This window comes from Neolamprologus brichardi, chromosome 7, assembly GCF_056152115.1.
Source record: "Neolamprologus brichardi isolate AB-2024 chromosome 7, ASM5615211v1, whole genome shotgun sequence".
NCBI classification, from domain to species: domain Eukaryota; kingdom Metazoa; phylum Chordata; class Actinopteri; order Cichliformes; family Cichlidae; genus Neolamprologus; species Neolamprologus brichardi.
The window spans coordinates 21,645,982-21,666,603 of record NC_142110.1 but is presented as its reverse complement, the minus strand read 5'-3'; the positions used below and the strand labels follow the sequence as shown (position 1 = coordinate 21,666,603).

Below are 20,622 nucleotides of genomic sequence, written 5' to 3'. Positions count from 1 at the left end.
TCCACCACTCACTTTTCATGGACTGATTCTGTATATAGCACTTTTCTACTCTACCTGAGCACTCAAAGCACTTTATACAACTTACCTCATTCACCCATTCAAAGGGATTGAACGACAAACCTTCTGATTAGAATGTGACCTGCTCTACCTCCTGAGCTACAGCAACCCATGCTTTCAAAACACCAAGATGCTAACACCAAAAACACATAGCTCAGAACTTCATAACACGACTTCACTAACCAGTGGATGTCATGTGACCATCTTCACTTTTTATACCATCTATGGATGCAGCACTTACAACGGTTACACGTTTAATACAATATCAAAAGCATTGAGTGTGTCGTTCACAACATTAGTGTAGATTTTCTCCGGATAACCCTCTCCCCACCCGACACCTCCCTCCAATGGGAGCCTGACTCAGCAGAACACTGTGGCTCAACCAAGCCTCCAAAAAAAAATAACCTTTATTAGTCCCACTATACACAAATACTGACCCAGCCTTCCAGCTCCCCGTACTTCAGTCAGATTGAGCATCCATGAGAAGTATGAAGGTCCAGACTGGCAGCACACAAGTCACAAAGTCCTGGTGTCAGAAAGCACACGTTACCCACAATGTCCTGTATCCATGTCCCAACAGGTCAGAGCTTTTAACTGGCACAAAGGGGACCTTACACAGATGGGTTACGTGTAGCATGTTTATGCCCACATGTATCCTCTTACACTGTATGAATGTTCAATTAGGTTTGTTTTTTTTGTTTTGTTGTGGGTCTTTTTTTTGGGGGGGGGGGGGGGGGGGGGGGTTAAAAGCAAAACTCTAGGCTCTAGGCAAGTGAGAGTTATAGAGGTAAAGCCTGATCAGACTGCTCTAAACATCAGTCAGGCACTAATTCTGCATCCCAGTCTTAACTCTGGATTCAGATGGTGTCTAGTAGAATGGATGCAGTGCAGAGGGCTTATTCAAATAATCTGCAGAAAATTCAAGTTTCTTCAGACTTTAAATGTCTTTAGCACACAGTGAGCTGTGAGCTGTCACTGATGAAGACACAAAAAGAACGCAACATTAAAATAGGCTTTCTTCCTTCCTTCCTTCCTTCCTTCCTTCCTTTCTTTCTGCTCACACAAATGATCCTCATTCAGCTTTTTCCTGGTTGACCTTGAGCTTGGCACATTTTGGAGCGTAGCAGAGGGAATCTCAGCATAAACTGTCAGCACCACACTGAGAGGATAACACGAAGGTTTGCATCAACTACTGGCTTTTGTCTCCCTCTGCCTACAAACAACCTAATACATGGCAGGAGCTGGTGGTGACGGACTGAACATATATGACTGTTTATGCATTTACATCTTTTTTGCTTTTGCTCAATAAGCATCTTTCGATGCCAGTCAATGTTAAAAATAAAAGCAGCACTTGCGCTTCATCATGTTTGGTAAAGTTACTGGATATTACAGTTAGTTGTCTTTGCAGGAGCTCCAGTCAAAAAAGGCATAAATAAACTGTGTGTAGCATCCCACCCTGTGTGGATACCTCACCACAGGCTTTTGCTGCAAGTCTCTCTGACAGTGAGTCAGCACTTCTAACCACACAGCACCTAACCACAGCCATGCTTCCCTCTAGTGGTAAAACTACAGTCTTTTGTCTCACCACACTTTAGCAGATGATGTAATCCATGTGCAGTTGTATTATGTCAAGGCTGACTCACCTGAATGTACAGTGCTGGCTCTTTTTATAAACTGGAAAGCATTTTTTGGTGTATTTGTTTTTCTCCTCCGATGGAGGAGGAGAAATGCGTCTTTCTTTAAATAAATTGACAATTATTTTATTTACACTGACTTGCTGTTATTCACTTGGGGATCAGATATTCTGATCTGGTCAGTACTTCAGAGAAGTAGCAGAGAAGAACATTTTGATGCACAGTTAAGATTAAAGCAGCTAACGTATAGCAGGGCTCTACCTCGCCATCTTTTGGACAAACTGTGTTTAAAAGCCATTGTTGTCAAACTGATGCTGAAACGCTGCATCTCTGTGACACAGCTGATTACTTTTTTATTCTACACACATCAACCTCAACCCCAGGTTTATATGTGACTCAAATGTTGTGAAACAAGTTGTGAAACTATCAATTAAAGCTACATAAGAAGCCTTAAAAGTGCTTTTAGTTAACTGTAAGTACATATATTTTAATACTTGTGCAAATATTTTTTCTACCTTGGCTGAATTGACTCTTTTCATTGAGAGTACACTAGAATAGCTGCAGGATGTGCACAGCAGTTCCTAGTGGATTACTGTTTCCTTCCGCAGCTTTCACCTTGCGCTGCAGACGCTGATAAAGAGAATCTCTGTCTCTACCTTTAATAACATTAACAGTGCCTGTCTGCTCGGGCAGCCATGCTGTCTGGTCCCGTTGTCGATGGCTTTATTTGATGGAAAGTAGTTTCAGCTATTTTGAGCTCCAGATGGAGGCTGGAGAAAGCACACAGGCAGGCAGATGGTCAAAGGAGAGCGGTCATGGTCTTAGCGCAGACTCTCCACAGACTGTCTGGGTCACTGCAGACCCAAACTGGTCATGTAGGTCTCCCTCTCCATCCACCGAGGAGGGGGATCTATTAAAGACCACTGTTGTCTACAGTATGTTGCATTTAGTTAAATGCGCTTGCTAAGGATTTTTTAAATTCAAACCGATTTTAATGTAAATAATCTTATATCTATTCATTAATTCCTGAAATCAATTTTTGAATATAAAAGTATTTTTCCGAGTATGAAAGAGGTAGCCACCCAGGAGTGAAGTAACCTGGCTGCACATGAACCATCATGGCTACTCCACTGAAGGCGCCACCAAGCCTTCACTGTCTCCAGTGAAAAGCTGGACAAAAGCAAAAGCATATGGAAGACGTGCAAAATGGAGCTGAAACACTGTGGAAATACCACAAATCTCAGAAGTAAATAAAAACCTAAATAAAAAGTGCATTATTTTAACTGCTTTAGGATCTGTTCTTAATTGAAAAATTAATATATTTAATTTACAAGCTTTAAAGGGTTCTTTCTACAGCACATTTCCAAGATAAATGATCATAATTATAATATTTCTGGCTGAGTTAAAATTGAATTGAATTGAATAAAATTGTGAAAGAGAATTGAATTGGTTGTAGAAATCTGTGACAATACCCAGCCATGCTCTGAGGCATGAATGTGACCATGAGTGGTCATTTGCCTCTATGTGATGGTCCTGTGATTGACTGGTGACCTCTCCAAGGTGTACCCTGCCTCTCACCTTATCTCAGCTGCTGTTAGACAACTCAGTAAACAGTTTGAGAAATGGATGGATGCCGGTAACACCTCAGAACTCTGATTAAAGCATCCGATGTGATATCCCTGCAGCTCTAGTTTACTCATTACCCCTCAGCCATAGAAGGCTAATGGGTTATTGGCACGGACACCCAAGTTTGTGACTGCGAGAACTTGACAATCAGACAATGCAGGAGTTTCAAATTGATGCCATAGGTTTAGCCACGAACATCTCTGATAAGTCTGAATCTGTGACCTCAACCTCAAAGTCAAGGTCAGAGGTCAAGCTTTCAGAAAATCTTCTGAATGAGATTGAGAACGAGTTTTCATATCAAAGGTGCATCTACTAGGAGGCTGAGGGGTAGCACTGGTGTCCACAATACAGATAAATATCTGTTACATATTGTAGCAACTAAGCATCAATATATCAACAACTTTCTTCCCCCAAATTTTTGATTTGCAGCACTAAACAAAACATTATCTCTGTTCTATCATACTAGTTCAAATTGCTACCCAATTTAAAGGTATGTGATAGTTAAGCTTTTAATAATATTCAAACTCATATTGATGCAGTATCATTGTCTTCACGTCACTGGTATTATGTCTCCTTTGATCATGTCAGATGTTGGGCTAATGCTAATGTGAACCAGTTACTTTTTAGATAACATGTACTTTATTGCGTCCAGATGCAGGAAATTCTTTTGTTTATATCCACCATCCACCCTCCGTACATGTCCAAACCTTCTCAACTGTGTCTCCATATTGCTCAATCGCTCTTATATACTCAGATCAAATCCTGTTGTACCTGGTCACTCCCAGTGCACGTCTTGAGATCTTCAACTCTACCACCTCCAGCTCAGCCTCCTGTGATTTTTTTTAAAATCAGTGCCACCATCATGAAATTATTCCTCACAGCAGGCCTCATCAGTGTAGTGTATCTATTAACTTGACTCAAATTAGATCTAAAACTTAGAGGGGGGGGGAGGGGGGGGGGGGGGGGGAGTAAATGTTCTGTAAAACTAAAAAAAAAGGAAAGTAAGGAAAACAGTTTTAAATTAAAGCAAAGAAATTTTAATAGACGCTAAAATACAAAATCCAGATCTGCATTCAGAAATGTGTGAATTTAAAACCATATTTACTATACATAGTGTAAATAAGCTCAAACCTCCAATCAGACCATTATGCGGTGCAGGAACATCATAAAAACATTCAAATTTGCACTTGTCATTTAGGAACATGTTACATCCAAGCTGATGCTTTGAAACAGTACAATCAATAAACACACACACATATGCATGCTTTTTAATACATGAAATCAGGTAGAAAATATACACCAGCACACAAATAATTTAGAGCTCAGTGGACAAGTTACAGGAATACAAGGAGGATGTTCCACTATTTCCAAGAAGAAATGAAAATATCGCAGCTGTTTACTGAAACTGGATCTGTTCTGAGGAGGATGAAATGTATCATATTCACACTGCTTTGGTATACATCTAATCAGATACATATCTGATTTCTCGGAAATCAGAATACCCGACTTACTTTCTGATTGTTGTTAAATATTCACACCGTTTAAAAAATGAAAATCATTGCAAATTTTCTAACATTCCTCCTGCATTAAATGTTAGTAAATTTAAAAAAATACTCTAGCTTGGATGGACTCAGTCCATTAAAGAATCTATAAGAAATGTTGATCTACTTATTTTATCAGAAAAATGTTCCATTTTTATATTCAGTACTCGTTTGGTTTCCTTAGAAACAGTTCTTAAACAAGGTAGTGAGAAGACATAGCTGAAGCTGCTAAAAAATAAGAAAAAAATGAATGTGATCCTGATAACATTTGTAAATATTACCAGTTCAGCAAGAATATTCGGCTGGAGAAAAACAAACAAACAAAAAAAAGGACATTAGAACCTCAGTCTGCCGAATTAGATTAAAAAAAACAAGCATGAAATGATGTGGAGCGATGTGGTTTCCTCTGTGGGTGCGATTGGTTATGTAGAAACCATGAGCTAACTACCAAGATCATCTTACTCCAGGTTTAAGTCATTTTGTGCAATAACATCCAAGGAATATCCAAAACTTTAAGGCCACACAGATTACAATTAGCATGATCTATCAGATCCATTTCTTCCTCATTAGACTGAAAACGTGCAGCAAACAAAAGCTAAAAGATATGCTTCCAGGACAAAATACATGTCAATCAATGACAAACACTTCATTTTATTTATATTACAGGATATTCCATCAGTGTGGAGGACCGCAAGCTCACTGCACCCACATGAAATATAAAATATTTATATTTTATGTACAAGAAATGCTGAAATAGCACTGAGTCAACTTCATGCTTTACACTCCAGTTTGCACTTTCCCTCCACTGCTTGCTTTTTTGTTTGTTTTTTTTAAAAACACCCACTTCAGACAATGCAACTCTGCATGGCACACACTGAAAGTGACAAGCAAAAGGAGATACAGAGAAATGCTGATGGTGAAGGGTGAAGGAGCTTAACCTGGCTCAGGGTCTGTACATTATGAGGTCAAATTCTTATTTCCAGAAATCTGGCCGATGGCTTCAAAAGGCTCATTTGTTCAACTTTAGTTTAATTAATTATCCAGACCTGATAATGTACAGACATTGACCTGCTAAACAAGCTCAGTTTAGCTAAATCTACCATTAGTTGTTTGCCTGGAAGGCTCCCTGGGCAGCAGAGGAAGCTGCTCCAGCAGCGGCAGTTTGGAAGGTTTTACTGGTGAAGACGCCCTGAGAGAACTCCTGCTGCGCCTTCTGGAAACTGGCCCCAGTACGTCGGTACATGCTGTGGACCTGAGGAGGAAGAAATTGTGAGAAAATTGCTGTTTAAACAGGTAGGTCATCCCTGTATGGGAGGAGACACCAAACAAGCTACCTCTGCTGGAAAATAAATCCCGCTTCGGCCTGGTACTGCATGAGGTCTCTTCCTACTAAAAATCACCAAGTACGGCTCATAGGGGATCAACTGATTTTGTCTTCTCTCTAATATAAAGCAATTTGCAATGACTGTTTTGATCTGGTGCTACAAAAATGAAGTGGAATTTTTATTTTTTTCTAAATTGAAATTAGCAGGCAGCACAACAAGAGGGGTGGCCATGCTGGCCAGATGGGTTTCTCTCTGGATACACTGGTTTCTTCCCACAGACCAGAGATAAGCATGTTGTATTTCTAAAAATGCCTTAGATGTGAGTGTGAATGACGGTCTTTCTCTCTGTGTTAGCCTTGTGACACAATGGTGACCTGTCCAGGATCTACCTTGCTTCTTGCCCTATTAGAAGCATAGGGCTGGGATAGGCTCCTGAACTGGACACACATTTATGAATGAATAAATGAATGGCTGGAATTCCATTTCATTGTGATTGGTGCACTTGAAGGATTTGCACTGGTGTTAACCAAAAAATCAACCATAACATTACACAGACATCTAGCAACTGTTGATTAGTGAGTCAATAAGTAAAATAACCAGAGATAAAAACTGTGTTCTGAAGAAAATTAAGAAAAAAAGAAAAGTGAGGCAACTCTTACCATCTTGAGCAGAATGACAGACATCACAGCGCACATAGTGAAGAGGATGGCCACTATGATCATGATGATTCCCACTGCACGGTGTTGACTGATGACAGTGAATGCAGAGAGCCAACCACTGCAACAAACAGCAGAGTTTTAGGTGATCTTATGAACAGCATCAGTGAAACTTAAAATTGTATTCAACAGAAGGAAACATACAACATACACTGCACAACACATGTACGCTGCTATATTCGATTTGAGGAGACGAGAAGAATGTGTTTTGGAAGCAGCCGGACAAAAACAAAAACAAATGCCAACCACTTTCTGGTTAAATAATTAACGTGAAATAAATGAACATCACTGCCCTCATTTTCTGTTGCTCTTATTCTTCTTTTTACCTTTAAAACTGTGTTTGACTTTAATACATTTATAATTAATTTGATCGTAATATTAAGAAGTTAAAAAAATAGGAAAAAAGGAAAAAAAAACAACAACAAACAAACACGTAAAAAACAGCAGGTTAGTATTTAAAATGGATCACTGGTTAAAGAGCAGAGGTTATGACACCGTATTCTGATGCAGTTTAAGCTGAAACACACTTAGATTGGGAAAAGAGAACAAAGAAACGGTGGGGTAACAGATTGCAAGCAGCAGAAACTTACAGAGTTACCAGCAGACAGAGAGGCAGCAGGCTAGAGGCTGAAGAATGGAAAGTTTCTGTCGTAAGAGATGAAAGATTGCAGAAAATGAAGGAAAGAGAGAGGACGGCAGCTGACAGGCCAAATGACCGGTAATAGTTCTGATTATTTAACGCAACAAATCACAAGCACACAAAACACTTTGTCAGTCAGAGGGACACGATCACAACTTGAATACTCCCGTGAAACCAGTTATTTTATTATCTATTCATGAGCTCTTATGAGATTCATACATACTATGAATTAATATTAATATAAACATAATTATTCTGTCAAAATTATATGTTAAATTATAACATTTGTTTGAACTTGAACTTAAAATATACTTATTGCAATTTCTGGTGTTTAAAAATAGTTTTTTGAACTTCTAAATTTCACTAAAGCCGCCAACAGAATATGAAATAACTGTTGCGACTTTATATCCAAAATGTCTGTGGTTTGTGATGAAGATGCACAAACTGAAATTGAAACAGGACTCTAATTTACTTTCATGCAATGCATATATCTACCATAACATGGTGGACTAATATAAGCTTTATTTATCCAGATATGTAATTAAATACAGATGCCTTAGAGTTAAAAAAAAAAATATTTGAAATTTGCAGAGGGTAATAAAAAAAAAAAAAGCTAACCCAACAACCATAAATTGATTATATCCTTAACATATTATTTCAAGTATATACTTAAAAAACATAAACGTAATGCCCACATATTTACTTTTGAAGAAGCCATCTGGAAAACTAAAGTTTTTATTGAAAAACAGGACATACATGACACTCACCTGTTGCCCCAGTGGGGTATGCCTATTGACTGGATGATGAAGATTACCACTTGGCAAAAAAACACAAAGAAGAAGAAGAAGAAGCTGAAGGAGCTGTCAGTCCTGAAAAAGAGGAAAAAAACCCATCCATTAAACTTTCAGACTTAGAAAACACATTTATATCAGGAGTACAGTTATATGAATTTAAGTGACATGTGCAAGTGCAAGTCTTTATCATGGCAACGCTGTAATATAAATGTAATGTGTGAAATACACACTGTGACAGCGCAAAAATTACAAGGCAAAGCGAATACATTTGGCGCAGAAGCATTATCGTTGTTACAAAAAGTATCAAAGTTATCAGGCATTTTTCTTTTTGTTCACAGCACTTGATCGAAACTTAACCCTACCATAGAACCAAGTCCGCCAGAGCTTATATTATATTTTTACATGTTGTAGTGCCATTTTTGGGAGAATTTCAAGTTGATATACATCAATACAACCATTATAGCCCAAATTTTAATGATATGTATGCATTAAGTGCATAGTAATTACATAAATTGCAAAAAAGTGCAATAAACTACAAAAAAATTGAAAATCGTTTTTGTTTTTTTAACATATATGTCTAGTTAGAGAAATTTAAGAGGCTTATCCCTCAAAACTGTAAATACAAAAAAGTTGCACAAAATAGTTTCCCACCACAGGAAATTTATTTTGAGTGTCTTCATATTTTTATTTTTGAAATACACCAATTTTTATATACTGCAGGAAAAACGAAAATAAATATTATAATGCAAATTTGCAAAAAAAAAAACAAAAAAAAAACAGCATATGCATCAAAATAAACTATTTCCAGCAGTGCAATATGAGTCCTAAGCATCCCAGAAACGACACAGAAAGTCATAAAGTCAAACATAACTTTTAAAAACACAAGTATAGGCTCATAAGGGCCTGATGGTAAAAAACTACATTTCCGCAAAATGATGTCACTTCCGGTTTCGGGCAGGTCATGACGGACATGCGATAGTTCGCGCTGATGGAGTAGGAAGTGTTACGAACAACTGATCGGATCGGCAAAGCATGTTTCTGGAATATTATGTTTTTGTTGCTTCAAGTGCTTTTTATGCAGTTTTTGCAAAGCTATATGTGGAAGGAAACTGTGACTTAGGGCAAGCTGATGGCATAAGATGTAATTACAACTCCTCCGGTTTCATGTGCAAAAAAAATTATTGCGCTAGCTTACGTGGTTGCAGTGCTACCGGGATTTAAAAATAGTTACGCAAAACAGAGCGTGCCCGCTCCGACCGGTTTTAAAGGGTTAAAAATAAACTCACAGGGTTTTTTGTTAAATTTATACACAATACATTTGGGAACAAACATTTCAAAAGCTAAAGCATTAATGTACACGTCTGTAAAATCCAGATGAAAAAATGCATTTTAAGCAGAGTTCTTAAAAACACACATCACTGTCCACACACGGGGTCAAATGATGCATACAGTACCTTTCATGATGGGGGGACTCACCTGAAGGCCTTGTAGACGGGTCGGTACCAGCAGAGGAAGGAGCAGGGAGCAAAGAGGATGAGCCAGAGAATGGAGAGACCAAAGTCAACACCATTGCTTGAAGCCGTGGTGAAGAAAGCCAAACATGCCAGCAGGTTGAGGAACAGAGTCACACAGTTGACTGAGGACGACAGTAGAGAGAGTCAGTGATTGTATTCTAGTCAGAATTTCAGTATCATGTATGTATACAGCAAAGAAGAAAAAAAACTAAACAGTACTGGCTGGGGTGTTTTTCCCATCACACCAACCGGTGTTGTTAAGAAGTGATTTTAAGGTACATTTTCACACCGATTCAGAGCTTCAAACCTTCCCGAAAGGTTTTTACTTCTCAAACTTCCAATGTCCGCCCCCCTAAAAATGTAATGTGCTTACACATCCAGAGGTAGTACATCATCTTGCAGACTCTCTGGTACTCTGGGGGGATTTCCTCTGAGAAGTCCTGGTAAAAACATGGTTTGATGGGGAAGAACTTTGGAAGTGGAGGCCAGTTGTTCTCTTTACCTGTCGAGTCAAGAGATAACATCAGCATGGCAAACTATAAATACAAGACAGCAGATATATCATGAGCACGAATAGAGTTTAACAACAAGCAATCGGTGGTTATTTTTAAAATACTGACACATTCATCTGAGTCATTTACTCAAGTGTGTGGGAGACAATGTACAGCAGCATTCCTACCTAAGCAGGCTGGATAATGTCACTGCTGTGCCTCTGGAACATAACTGCACTGTTTACATAAACCTATCTAAGCATCTGCTTTTTAAACTAAACTAAAAACTTATCACCGCAAGTTTGCATCAGCAGATGCAGCACATGAAGACACATTTCACCAGACATTCAGTCATTCACCAGAGTTGATAATTAACAGATAATGATCTTCATATTATTGTTATAGCTCTTTGCAGACCTATTGATATGAATATCAGAGCCAAAAAACAAACAAAACAAAAAAAAAAGCCAGTGTGTGCTAGGATGTAGTTTTATATTTGTCTTTGGTACATAATGCACACGTTGCAAATCAATGTCTGTTATCAGGGCGCTGTGCTGAGGAGTTTTGTTTTTAATGACCTGTCGGGCCTCTGCTCTGTAGCTCATGCTCTCTGCGCTCCAGCTCGGCAGCTTTCCTCTCCAGCTCTTCCTGCTGCCTCAGCAGGTTGGCCTGAGCTGCAGCAGCAGTTGCCTGAAAAAGGAGGAAACGCTTCACTCAACCACCACATTAGATGCACAGAAAATTATCTAAGCCACTGTAAGGAGATTCAGATTTCATGCAAATAGCAAGGAAACGGTGCAGAAATGATTCACTTCACATATAAGCTTTCTAGTTTCAGTTTTTAACACCCAAGACAGCAATGAGTCGCTGTGAGCCACTTCAATAAACACTCTGAATTGCATCTGTTTTCACAGGCATCTAAAAGGGTGTACTTGACTTTTAAATGACATATTACAGGAAATACATATTCATGGTTATCATATCTGATCTCTGACTTGCCAGGAAGAGGTAGGATGCAGGTGATCTGTTTTGCTATTCATGAATATTTATGGGACAGAACAAAGAGCTTCATTATAATAATGTGTAAAGTGAGTAGATGTTTGTGTAGCAACCACACATCCTGACGTAAGGACCATACTGAGAGTCTGAAGAGCCTGAAGGCCCTTTAGACACATCCAGTTATTTTAGAATTCTAAAATGAGCCATGTGTTGCTAAAAAATGCAATTTCTAAACATTTTATTCTTTGAATCAGATGTTGCTAGACTAGAATAGTTAGTAGGTAGGATTATGCCTTAAGTCTGACTTTATCATGTAGAGAAATTACATTAAAAGCTCAGTTTTGTGATCTTTTTGGCAAAATAAGGTTTGGACATTTAGTTTGATGTAGCAACTAAATGGCTTTGAGTAAAAGAAACAGCTACACCATCTGTGTGAAAAATAACTATTAATTAAACACAGGCAGGATAAGTAGAATTGGAACTTAAGAAAATACTCTTTCTTAGTGGTTTCCAAACTTTTAGTACTCAGTGCACAGCAGAGGGCAAGACAAAATGCACACCTCCATTCACACTATCACTAAATAACATCCAATTGTCATCATAGTTATGAGCAGAGATGGGCAGTAACGCGTTACTTGTAACACGTTACTGTAATCTGATTACTTTTTTCAAGTAACGAGTAAAGTAAGGGATTACTATTGCAAAAACGGTAATTAGATTACCGTTACTTTCCCGTAGGAACGCTGCGTTACTGCGTTACTAAAACCGTGATTTTCTTGCGAGAATGTCTCATGACAGTGAGGTAAGCGAGTGTGATGTTCGTGACAACAGCTGTGTGCAGATCAACAATGGATAATATATCGAGTGCGGAGAGAGTATGAGCGTGCAGCGTTTAAAACGTGGAAGTACTGACCTTATTTTGAGTTTGATTCCGTAAAAAGAGACAAAAACATTAGTGTCCGCTGTGCGTGGGAAGAAAACTTCTTTTTACAGCGAAAAAAACCCCCTAAACTTCCAAGCAAGCACCGAGTAGCTACGACGTAATGAGAAACTCACAGAGAAACTGCGGTATCCTTCCACTGACCGCTGCGGCACACCTGCACCAGGGTAAACCTCCGCCTACTCTACTCCTGCTTTACAGGTGAAAATAGAGCAAAAGGACCGCTAGTCTTTGACTTTATTTATTTTCTGCTGTTTTACTTGCATCTGAAAGAGTGAGTGTAAACACAAAAAAATTATATATATAGATATATATATAATGTGATGGAATGTGCAGAAAATAGGTTTAAATGTTAAACTAATTTCTTCCAGTCAGAGAATGGTGCATATAATTAAAATTTTGCTTCATGCATAAAGTTAAAAGATTAAAACTAACAAAACAAGTTTTAAAAAGAGACTTTTCCATTTGATTACATTTTGTATGATGGATTATGTAGAAAAAGTAGAATTCGGCTGAAAGATCTATCGCTTTATCACCTATTCAGGTTGTAAATCATGTTTTTAAAAAGTAACTAAGTAACTAAGTAACTAAGTAATTAATTACTTTTGAAAATAAGTAATCAGTAAAGTAACGGGATTACTTTTTTGGGGAAGTAATCAGTAATTAATTACTGATTACTTTTTTCAAGTAACTTGACCAACACTGGTTATGAGTTCTTCTAAATGTGCTGCAGTAGGAATATGTGATTAAGAGCCCATCTGTGACATCTAGACCTAGCATAAGAACTGAATTTTTTAAATGTATTTATTGAATTTCAATAAATGGTCTTGCTCATCTTGGCTTGGATGTAGTGGTCCTCTACAGTAGGTTTGAGTTGCTCTCAAAAATGTTTTATTTCCAGATGTATTTTTAGCTTGCTTTGCACAATGTTAGCATTAGCCAACCTCTCCTGACAGACTGGGGCTGTCTTACAGCTTCAGTAAACTGCAACTGAGTCTTATTCTGCTCTTTATTGTCAATCAGGGCTTCCATGTATCTCAATCTCATAATTCTCACCATCCATCAACTGAAAAAACAGAGTAAGGTCACATATTTGTGCAATAATAATGTTAGATTGTTATAAAATCTCACCCACACCTGCTCATTCACCTTCATGAAACCATTTTTTTAATCAGATAAGTGGTGGGTTTGGTATAAATTCTCACCTGTGGACTGGGCTCTGTAGATGGCTGTAGCACAGCAGGAGATGTGGTGTGAGCCGCTAGTCCATCCTAAAAAACAACAATAAGCAAACAAAAGATTCAAATGCAACCAGTAAAAGAGAAGGAATACCAGGAAAACAAGGCTAAGAAGATAAAGGGAATGGCAAAATAAGCAGGCCAAGAAGACCAAAAAATTGAAATGGTGAACTGAAACATGGTGAGAAAAAAACAAAAGATACAATATTTTGACAGGAAAACGAAATAATGAGGAAATGTGCAGATAAGACACCATCAAATGGTTTCAAAACCAACAAAATAAGAACAAAATGTAGCTTCCAGATGTCTTACATTGGGTTGAGCAGAGAAAGGGTTGTACTGGTCAACTGGTTCGATGTTGGATTTTGTCACCTGAGTGACAGCGGGATCCTGGAAAAACAATAAAAATAATAATAAAAACATGTGCTCATTTTTATCAACTTTTCTCCATGCAGCAAATAATAATGGGTCACCTGAAAATCTACAAATACATTTTGATCCAATTTCTGTCTATGATGACAGCTTGGAAGTATTTCTTATCTTTGAGCCAAAAGCTGCAGAAATAAGTGTAGGTGCTATACAGTAATGAAAAAGAGGCCTCTTGTACCAGGTTTGGTGAGCTGCTATTAGAGGTAAGTGCATTTACATGGCTTAACTAACAGTTTTGCAAAAATATAAATATAAATAAATATAAAATAAAATAAATATATATTTATAAATATAAATAAATAAAGAATATCAAGTTTATTTAGAGCTGCTTGACTTAAAATCTATAAAGAAGAAATTCGTTTAGTGCTGTTCATTTTCTCTCCAGAAGAACTCTTTGTTATAAGCTTTACCATTTCCTGAAACACTGAAAGCAACCCTCAAAAAGAAAAAAGGAAGCCGAGATTATGAAATCTCGTATCATGCTTTGCCAAAGTCATAAAGTAAAGTACAATAACATCCAGCAATAACCTCTGAGGTTCCTGGTGATATTACCCCTGGATAAGCACTGGTAATCATTAAATGACTCTAGTGAGCTCACTATTGATTTAACCACTCTCTATAATATGAGAAGGCACGTCTGAGAAATCCCAACACATGACCAGACATTTTAATGATGCACTTTATATTGGCATGCAAAAAGAAATATGAGGGGGAGAAAAAGGTACCAGGAAATTTTTATTCACACCAAAACTACAACAGTAACTGTGAATTCCTGCCATACATGACTCCACTTCAGCCCAACAGGGTCTCTGGAGCCTCCTGTGATGTAACACGCATGTGTCGTGATGTAATTCAACAAGGGTCTGTCCTATTTGAAAGGAAGACGGTAAGATTTCTAGGATGTCCCAACAGCTTAATTGCAAATTGTCCTTTTGTATTTGTATTTAAGTGGTTGTCAGTCAATATCAGTAAGGAAAACCAAAGAGACCCTGCAAAGCAAAATTACAGTCTCAATTAAACTTACACAAATATTTTATTGTTCTCCATCTTCCTGACACATCTTCAGCTTCTGTTTAACTTAATTGCTACCACTTGTCCCGGTTACACCTCACACAATTATTTCTGATTTTTTTCTCCTCTCCAATCTATAGCAATTTCCAGACGACGATGAGATTCTCTGATCCAGTACCTGAAGTTTTTAGACACACCTCTACACTCAGCAGTTCGCTCAGAATAAAGGCTCAAATTCAGCCCAGCTACAAATACCAGCTTTGAAAAAAAATCCAGGTCTTAAAATGGGACACAGCTCAAGATGTGTCGGGGGTGGGCCCCGTAGGCTCAGTCTGGAAAACTTGGCCTAGTTGTTCAGCAGCAGTAGTCAGAGTCTGAATCAGAGATGTCTTCAGGTAGATTGGAGAGATTTTTTCCCCAAAAAACGTTCAATAACTATAACCTACATAACCAGTGAAGGGGTTATCACAAAACTGAGTTAGCAGGTTTGTATTCTTTTCCTGTGTCCTGGTCAGAAGAGTCCTAGTCGAGCTGCAAGAAGTCCTGCTGTGTTTCCATATCCTGTGTACTTCAACAGGTTGTTCATGGTTTCTTTACAGAGGATGAACAGAAACTCCATACTGTCTGCTCCATGGCCATGTCTTGAGCAGACACACCACACGACATAGGCTGAACCAGCTTGTTTCTGATGGTGGTGCAACCTCTGGCCTGCTCTTCACATCTTTCAGTAGGGAAAGTATCTGAGCCTTGATTTTTATGAATCTCCCTTTAATATCTGGATTCTTCAGAGGGCTGGGCAATGGAGTCAGACACTCTTTGTATTTGGAGCCCTAGACAGTTCTTTTCTTCGTGAAGTCTAGCGGCAGTGAATTAGTAGACAGTTGACAATGGAAATAATGGTTTCCTAAGGCTGAGTTTGTTAAGCCCTCTGGGGCTGAAAAATTGAAGCAGCTGAACAAGTTCTAAAAACTGCAGTTCTTCTAATGGCCACTTGAGGTTTACTCAAAATGTGAGTTACAGTGGAAGGATATGCATATTTGATTTGGCACAGATTATTACATATTGTGTTTGCAACCCTCCCAATGACCTTTGTCTACTCCAGGTCTCAATTTCAGCAACACACCAACATGGCAGCAGCCACAATGGCAATATTTAAAATTCAGAAAGCAGAGGGTTACGCAACAGTAGCTATAACCACTGTCTATACATATATGAAATACACAATTTACTGATAGGGTGTGGTGGTTGCTACTATGTTGTAAAATGTAGACTCATACCTTGTCCTCATTAAAACATTCCTTATAAAAGGTTTGAATGTAACTCAACAGCCCGTGATGTTCTGAAAGAACCTGAAACTGTGCTGCAAATTACTCTGACAAGGTCTCAGAGATAATCCCAGACTGGCACATAAAAAGAAACATCTAAACACACACATATATATATACATACCAATATCTAATATTTACACTAGAACATATTGTAACAACTAAGCTTTTATTTGGAAATGCTGGTGTACAATGCAGTCCTGAGAAATGCTGCATCTGCAAGTTTGTGTGAACTCGGTGGGTGATCAAAAACAAAAACGATGACACAGTAACAACTTCCAGAATCACTTCAATAATCTGGGACAAATCAGTCCTTCCTTTAAAAGGTAGACGGAACGAGTACTTCACATGACTACGTGACACGTCACTCACCAACAGTGTGATAAGAGCTCGCCTGCTTGTTAATATGTGCTTGTGACACACCTGTAAACATTCCCAGACGGCAACATAGAGACGTCTGAGCGAGATGATCAACAGCTAGCAATATAAAGGGAAAAGGGTGAATGGAATTAACCTCTAAACCCAACTTAAATGACCCATGATACATTTTACGAAACAACTCCTTGTTGCCTGCAAAGATATTCAAAGGCTCTCGTGCAAAACGTCTTTACCTAATTGCACAGGTAAAAAACATATGCTTAGTAAACAGCGAGGAGTGGCTTATTATACATCCTTTAGAGAGACAAACCGACAGCAGTGAATAAAGTAACTGATGACAGCAAACTTACACAGTCTCTGAAATGAAAACCGAGCTGGGACAAGCCTCAAACAAGAGGACAGCATCTTCAAAACAATAGACAGACATACAAAGATGCAGTTTTCCATATATGCTGATATATGGAAAACTGCGCACTGTATATAGATGACAGGTAAACATGGCATATTTTAATATAAAAATAATACCGTGACTTTAACGTCTGTGTACAAGGAAACCGGACATGCTCTCATAACTGCTGATTGCCTAGGTGTGGCCATTTCAAAACAGCAGCTGGATACTACTACTTTTTACATTAGATACCACAGCCATGGGGTGCCGGTTTAGCTCACTGGGTGAACAGGTGACCAAAAGCAGTATGGCAAGGGTTCGTCTCCAACCCGCGGCTCTTTGCTGCATGTATTCCCCTTTCTCTACCTGCTTTCCTAACCATAGGAAAGTGACACACCTGTAAACATTCCCACCTGTAAACATCTTTACTGCGTCTGTCCCGCAAAGGCCCAAAAATAATAATTTAGATACCACAGCCACACAGTGCTACAAATGATAGAAGTACATGCTCAGAAAGGCCTACAGGGGAAAAAAAGCAGCATAGTGCAGTCTGCAGTCCACAAACATGCACATTTTAACATTTTTAATATTCTTTAAGTCTTTCAAAGGTTGGTAACATGTTAAATATTTAATGTGACCACAGACAGCGAGCTTTTATGAATAGAACTGCTTTTCAGAGTACATATTATACTCCAGCTGCTACTAGGGTATTTATCCAGTCCACCCACCAAACAAACAGAAGTCTCCACTGACGTCACACCTATTGAACACTTGAGATAACAAAAGTTCCATTCTGCAATACTGTAACAGCATAATGCCACTTAAATCTTACACAGAATAGTACCCACAGGTCATTGGTTTTTATTTGGAGTGTGATAAGAGCAATTCACTGTTAAATATGTCACATTAAATGTGAGGCCTGGTTGAACCTTGGACTCTGAATGCTCCTGTAAACTGTTGCTCTCTCTGCAATAAGATAGATTTCTTAACATTTGGTAGAATTGAAAAACCCTAACAACAGCACGTGTGTGTTAACAGATGCAAACACCCACTTATCTATGCGGTTATTCAAATCTGATATCATGATCAAGCCATTGTGATTAATCTGCTAGGTTTCTATTTACCTTTTATGTTGCATTTTATCTAATTCTACATTTTCAAGAATGGCCACTGTTACTAAAATGTTACACTTCATTTCAAAACTGTTAAATAAAGAGAGTTATGACAGGTTCAGCCTTTAATTTTGTTTTTACTTTATGAATTTCATATTGCATAATAAGAAGGAAAGATGGAAAACATAAACAGGTTCTTTACTACTGCAGAAACTAGGCTAACATATCTAGCTCATGTCCTAGAGAAAAAAAAAGAAAACTTATGGAGTGTGAGATAATTCCTGACAGACTTCAAAGGTTTCCATGAAAGAGAAAGAGAAAACCTGACATAAAAGGACTGTTTCCGTGCATGTACAATAAATCATTCATTCTTATATATACACATACATATGGATAAAAAACAACAAGCAAAAGATGATGGTTAATATTTTTAAATTGGTGCTCTTCCATTGTTGGGTTTGAAACTTCTGTGTGTTAAAAAACTGTTAAAGGAGTATGAGACACAGTGACAAAAACTAGGTTTTTAAAGAGTAACTTACATTAGGGATTAATAAATGTCAGAGTCTCCCTAACTGCTGCTGCCTCTGTGTCAGCCATTTATTTCATTTTCATCCTTTTTCTTGGCTGGCATAATATTAAATCACAGACTGGTGCATTTAAAGGGGTTGTCTACCCTTACTGAGTACTCAAAGCACTTAAAGACTAAAAGCCACGTCTTCCTTTTCACACACATATTCACATTGTACTTTATTCTACTTGTCTTTTTCTATGACTTCTTTCTATTAATTCATTTTCATTCAATTCATTTTCAATTTCAGATGAGGACTAGGCAATAATGGAGGTAAAATTGCCCAGGGACACTTTTCCATGCAGACTGAAACAGCCAGGGGTCAAACCACTTCCTTTATGAATGGCAAATAATTCTAGCTCCTGAGTGTACTACAAAGTACAATTAATGGGTCACATTTCTTTTCTCAGACGTGTCACACATAGCCTTGTCCGGAGCAGTAGCCACTACTGTGATCCCAATTACCTCAGACTAGGGTTTTAGGTTTTGTCAAGCCTGCTAACACTAAGGAAACCTGGCTGTGTTTAACTTCTTTCACAGTATACCCCTCAAAGCTTCAACACGTCTTTGTGAAAAAGCCAACAGAAACATTAATGACCAAATGTGAAATTCTGGGCTTGTTTCTGTTATTAACCAATTTTAGTGCAAGGGAACAAAAGAAAATCTATAAAGACATAGCAACTAAACACTCTTACTCTCACTATTTCTGAACATTTATCCAGGGAAAAATGTATGGGAACATGAGGATAAGAACATTCCCAGTAGGCTTTCCTACTATAAATCTGTTCATATAACTATATATTATTTCAGTGCATATAAAGAAAGACCTTAGTTTGCGCTCGCCCATTTTAATATTTTAAAGTGAAGGAAGGACGTTCCTATTTCCACAAACAACTGGCCTACTACCAGACATCCTGTGTGCTAGAAGCTCTTTGTAGAGAGAAAACCAGCAGTTTCGATAAACGTCACATTACAAACCACCAGAACTATCACAAATCACGTCTAAGACATTAGAAATACACACAATAATGTACATTATCTTCCGATGGAAGCAGAAAAGAGGTACTGTGGCTTAAAAAATATATTTGACACACATTTCAAGTTTAACTTCCTGCAACTAAACTCACAGGTTACCCAGCCGTTTTACAAGGCACGTGATTGGTTAAAAACCTGTCAGTCACTCTTCCTGCCAAATGGTTGCAATCCTCAAAGACGTAGGTCCCCGCCCCGACATCCACCCAACAAGTTTCCTGGCGTGCTGGCTACCGTTTAACTGCCGCCGTTTGATATGTCACCGACTGCGCCTTATAATCTCAGTCCTCGTACTTACATTGAAAGGGTTTTCGCTGGCAGTATCTGCGAACGGGTTGCTATCAAATTCCGACATTTTGAAAATGTTGCGAGGTGTTCTTTTTGTCTTCTCTGAAGGTGGAGTTAACAACAAACTCTTCCCTATCGCTTCTAGTGCCTGTCCTACCACTTCCTCGAATAAAGTTTAAAGCGCATGCGCACTGGGCCAGTTGGACGATGACGTGTACGTCAAATGATGCGCAGGTAATCAAAGCGCGCCACCTGCAACCCCTCTCGGCGCCGTTTGAGATTAAAAACAAATTCCAGTTGTTATTTCTTATCATTTTTATTATTATTATTTATTTTCTTTACCTACATGTTAACCTTGTTTCTATCTTACTTCACTATATTGTGCAATTGTTAATCAGAATCAGAATACTTCATTGATCCCTAGGGAAAATTATGTTGGTTACAGTGCTCCAGTACAAACAGTGACAAAAATAGACAAAACAAGAAGTAAGAAATAGCACAATATATACAATATATACATACATATAAGTCACTTACGACTAAATATCTGAATAAGAAAGAAGAGCATGTGCAAAA

At 38.2% G+C, this 20,622-nt stretch overlaps 1 protein-coding gene across 1 annotated transcript; it reads right to left on the bottom strand.

Annotated features, from left to right (window-relative positions):
• Positions 1 to 4,331: 4,331 nt before the first annotated feature.
• On the bottom strand, positions 4,332 to 20,233 carry scamp2 (secretory carrier membrane protein 2). The gene is made up of 9 exons (XM_006782420.3): positions 20,057 to 20,233; positions 13,828 to 13,905; positions 13,483 to 13,548; positions 10,917 to 11,028; positions 10,221 to 10,349; positions 9,810 to 9,969; positions 8,307 to 8,408; positions 6,843 to 6,960; positions 4,332 to 6,110 (listed from the first exon to the last, which is right to left on the bottom strand). Exons 1-9 carry the CDS (start codon positions 20,111 to 20,113, stop codon positions 5,961 to 5,963), a joined length of 972 nt encoding a protein of 323 aa, XP_006782483.1. The 5' UTR covers positions 20,114 to 20,233; the 3' UTR covers positions 4,332 to 5,960.
• Between the last annotated feature and the right edge of the window lie 389 nt (positions 20,234 to 20,622).

What these genes read in the sequence shown, in the direction of transcription:
- scamp2 (XM_006782420.3), bottom strand. Translation starts at nt 20,113, where the DNA reads ATGTCGGAATTTGATAGCAACCCGTTCGCAGATACTGCCAGCGAAAAC. An exon ending in ACAGAGCAGAGGCCCGACAG is followed by an intron (nt 10,350 to 10,916) that starts GTCATTAAAAAC and finishes TTGACTCGACAG; the next exon opens with GTAAAGAGAACAACTGGCCT. An exon ending in ATACCCCACTGGGGCAACAG is followed by an intron (nt 6,961 to 8,306) that starts GTGAGTGTCATG and finishes TGTTTGTTGCAG; the next exon opens with TGGTTGGCTCTCTGCATTCA.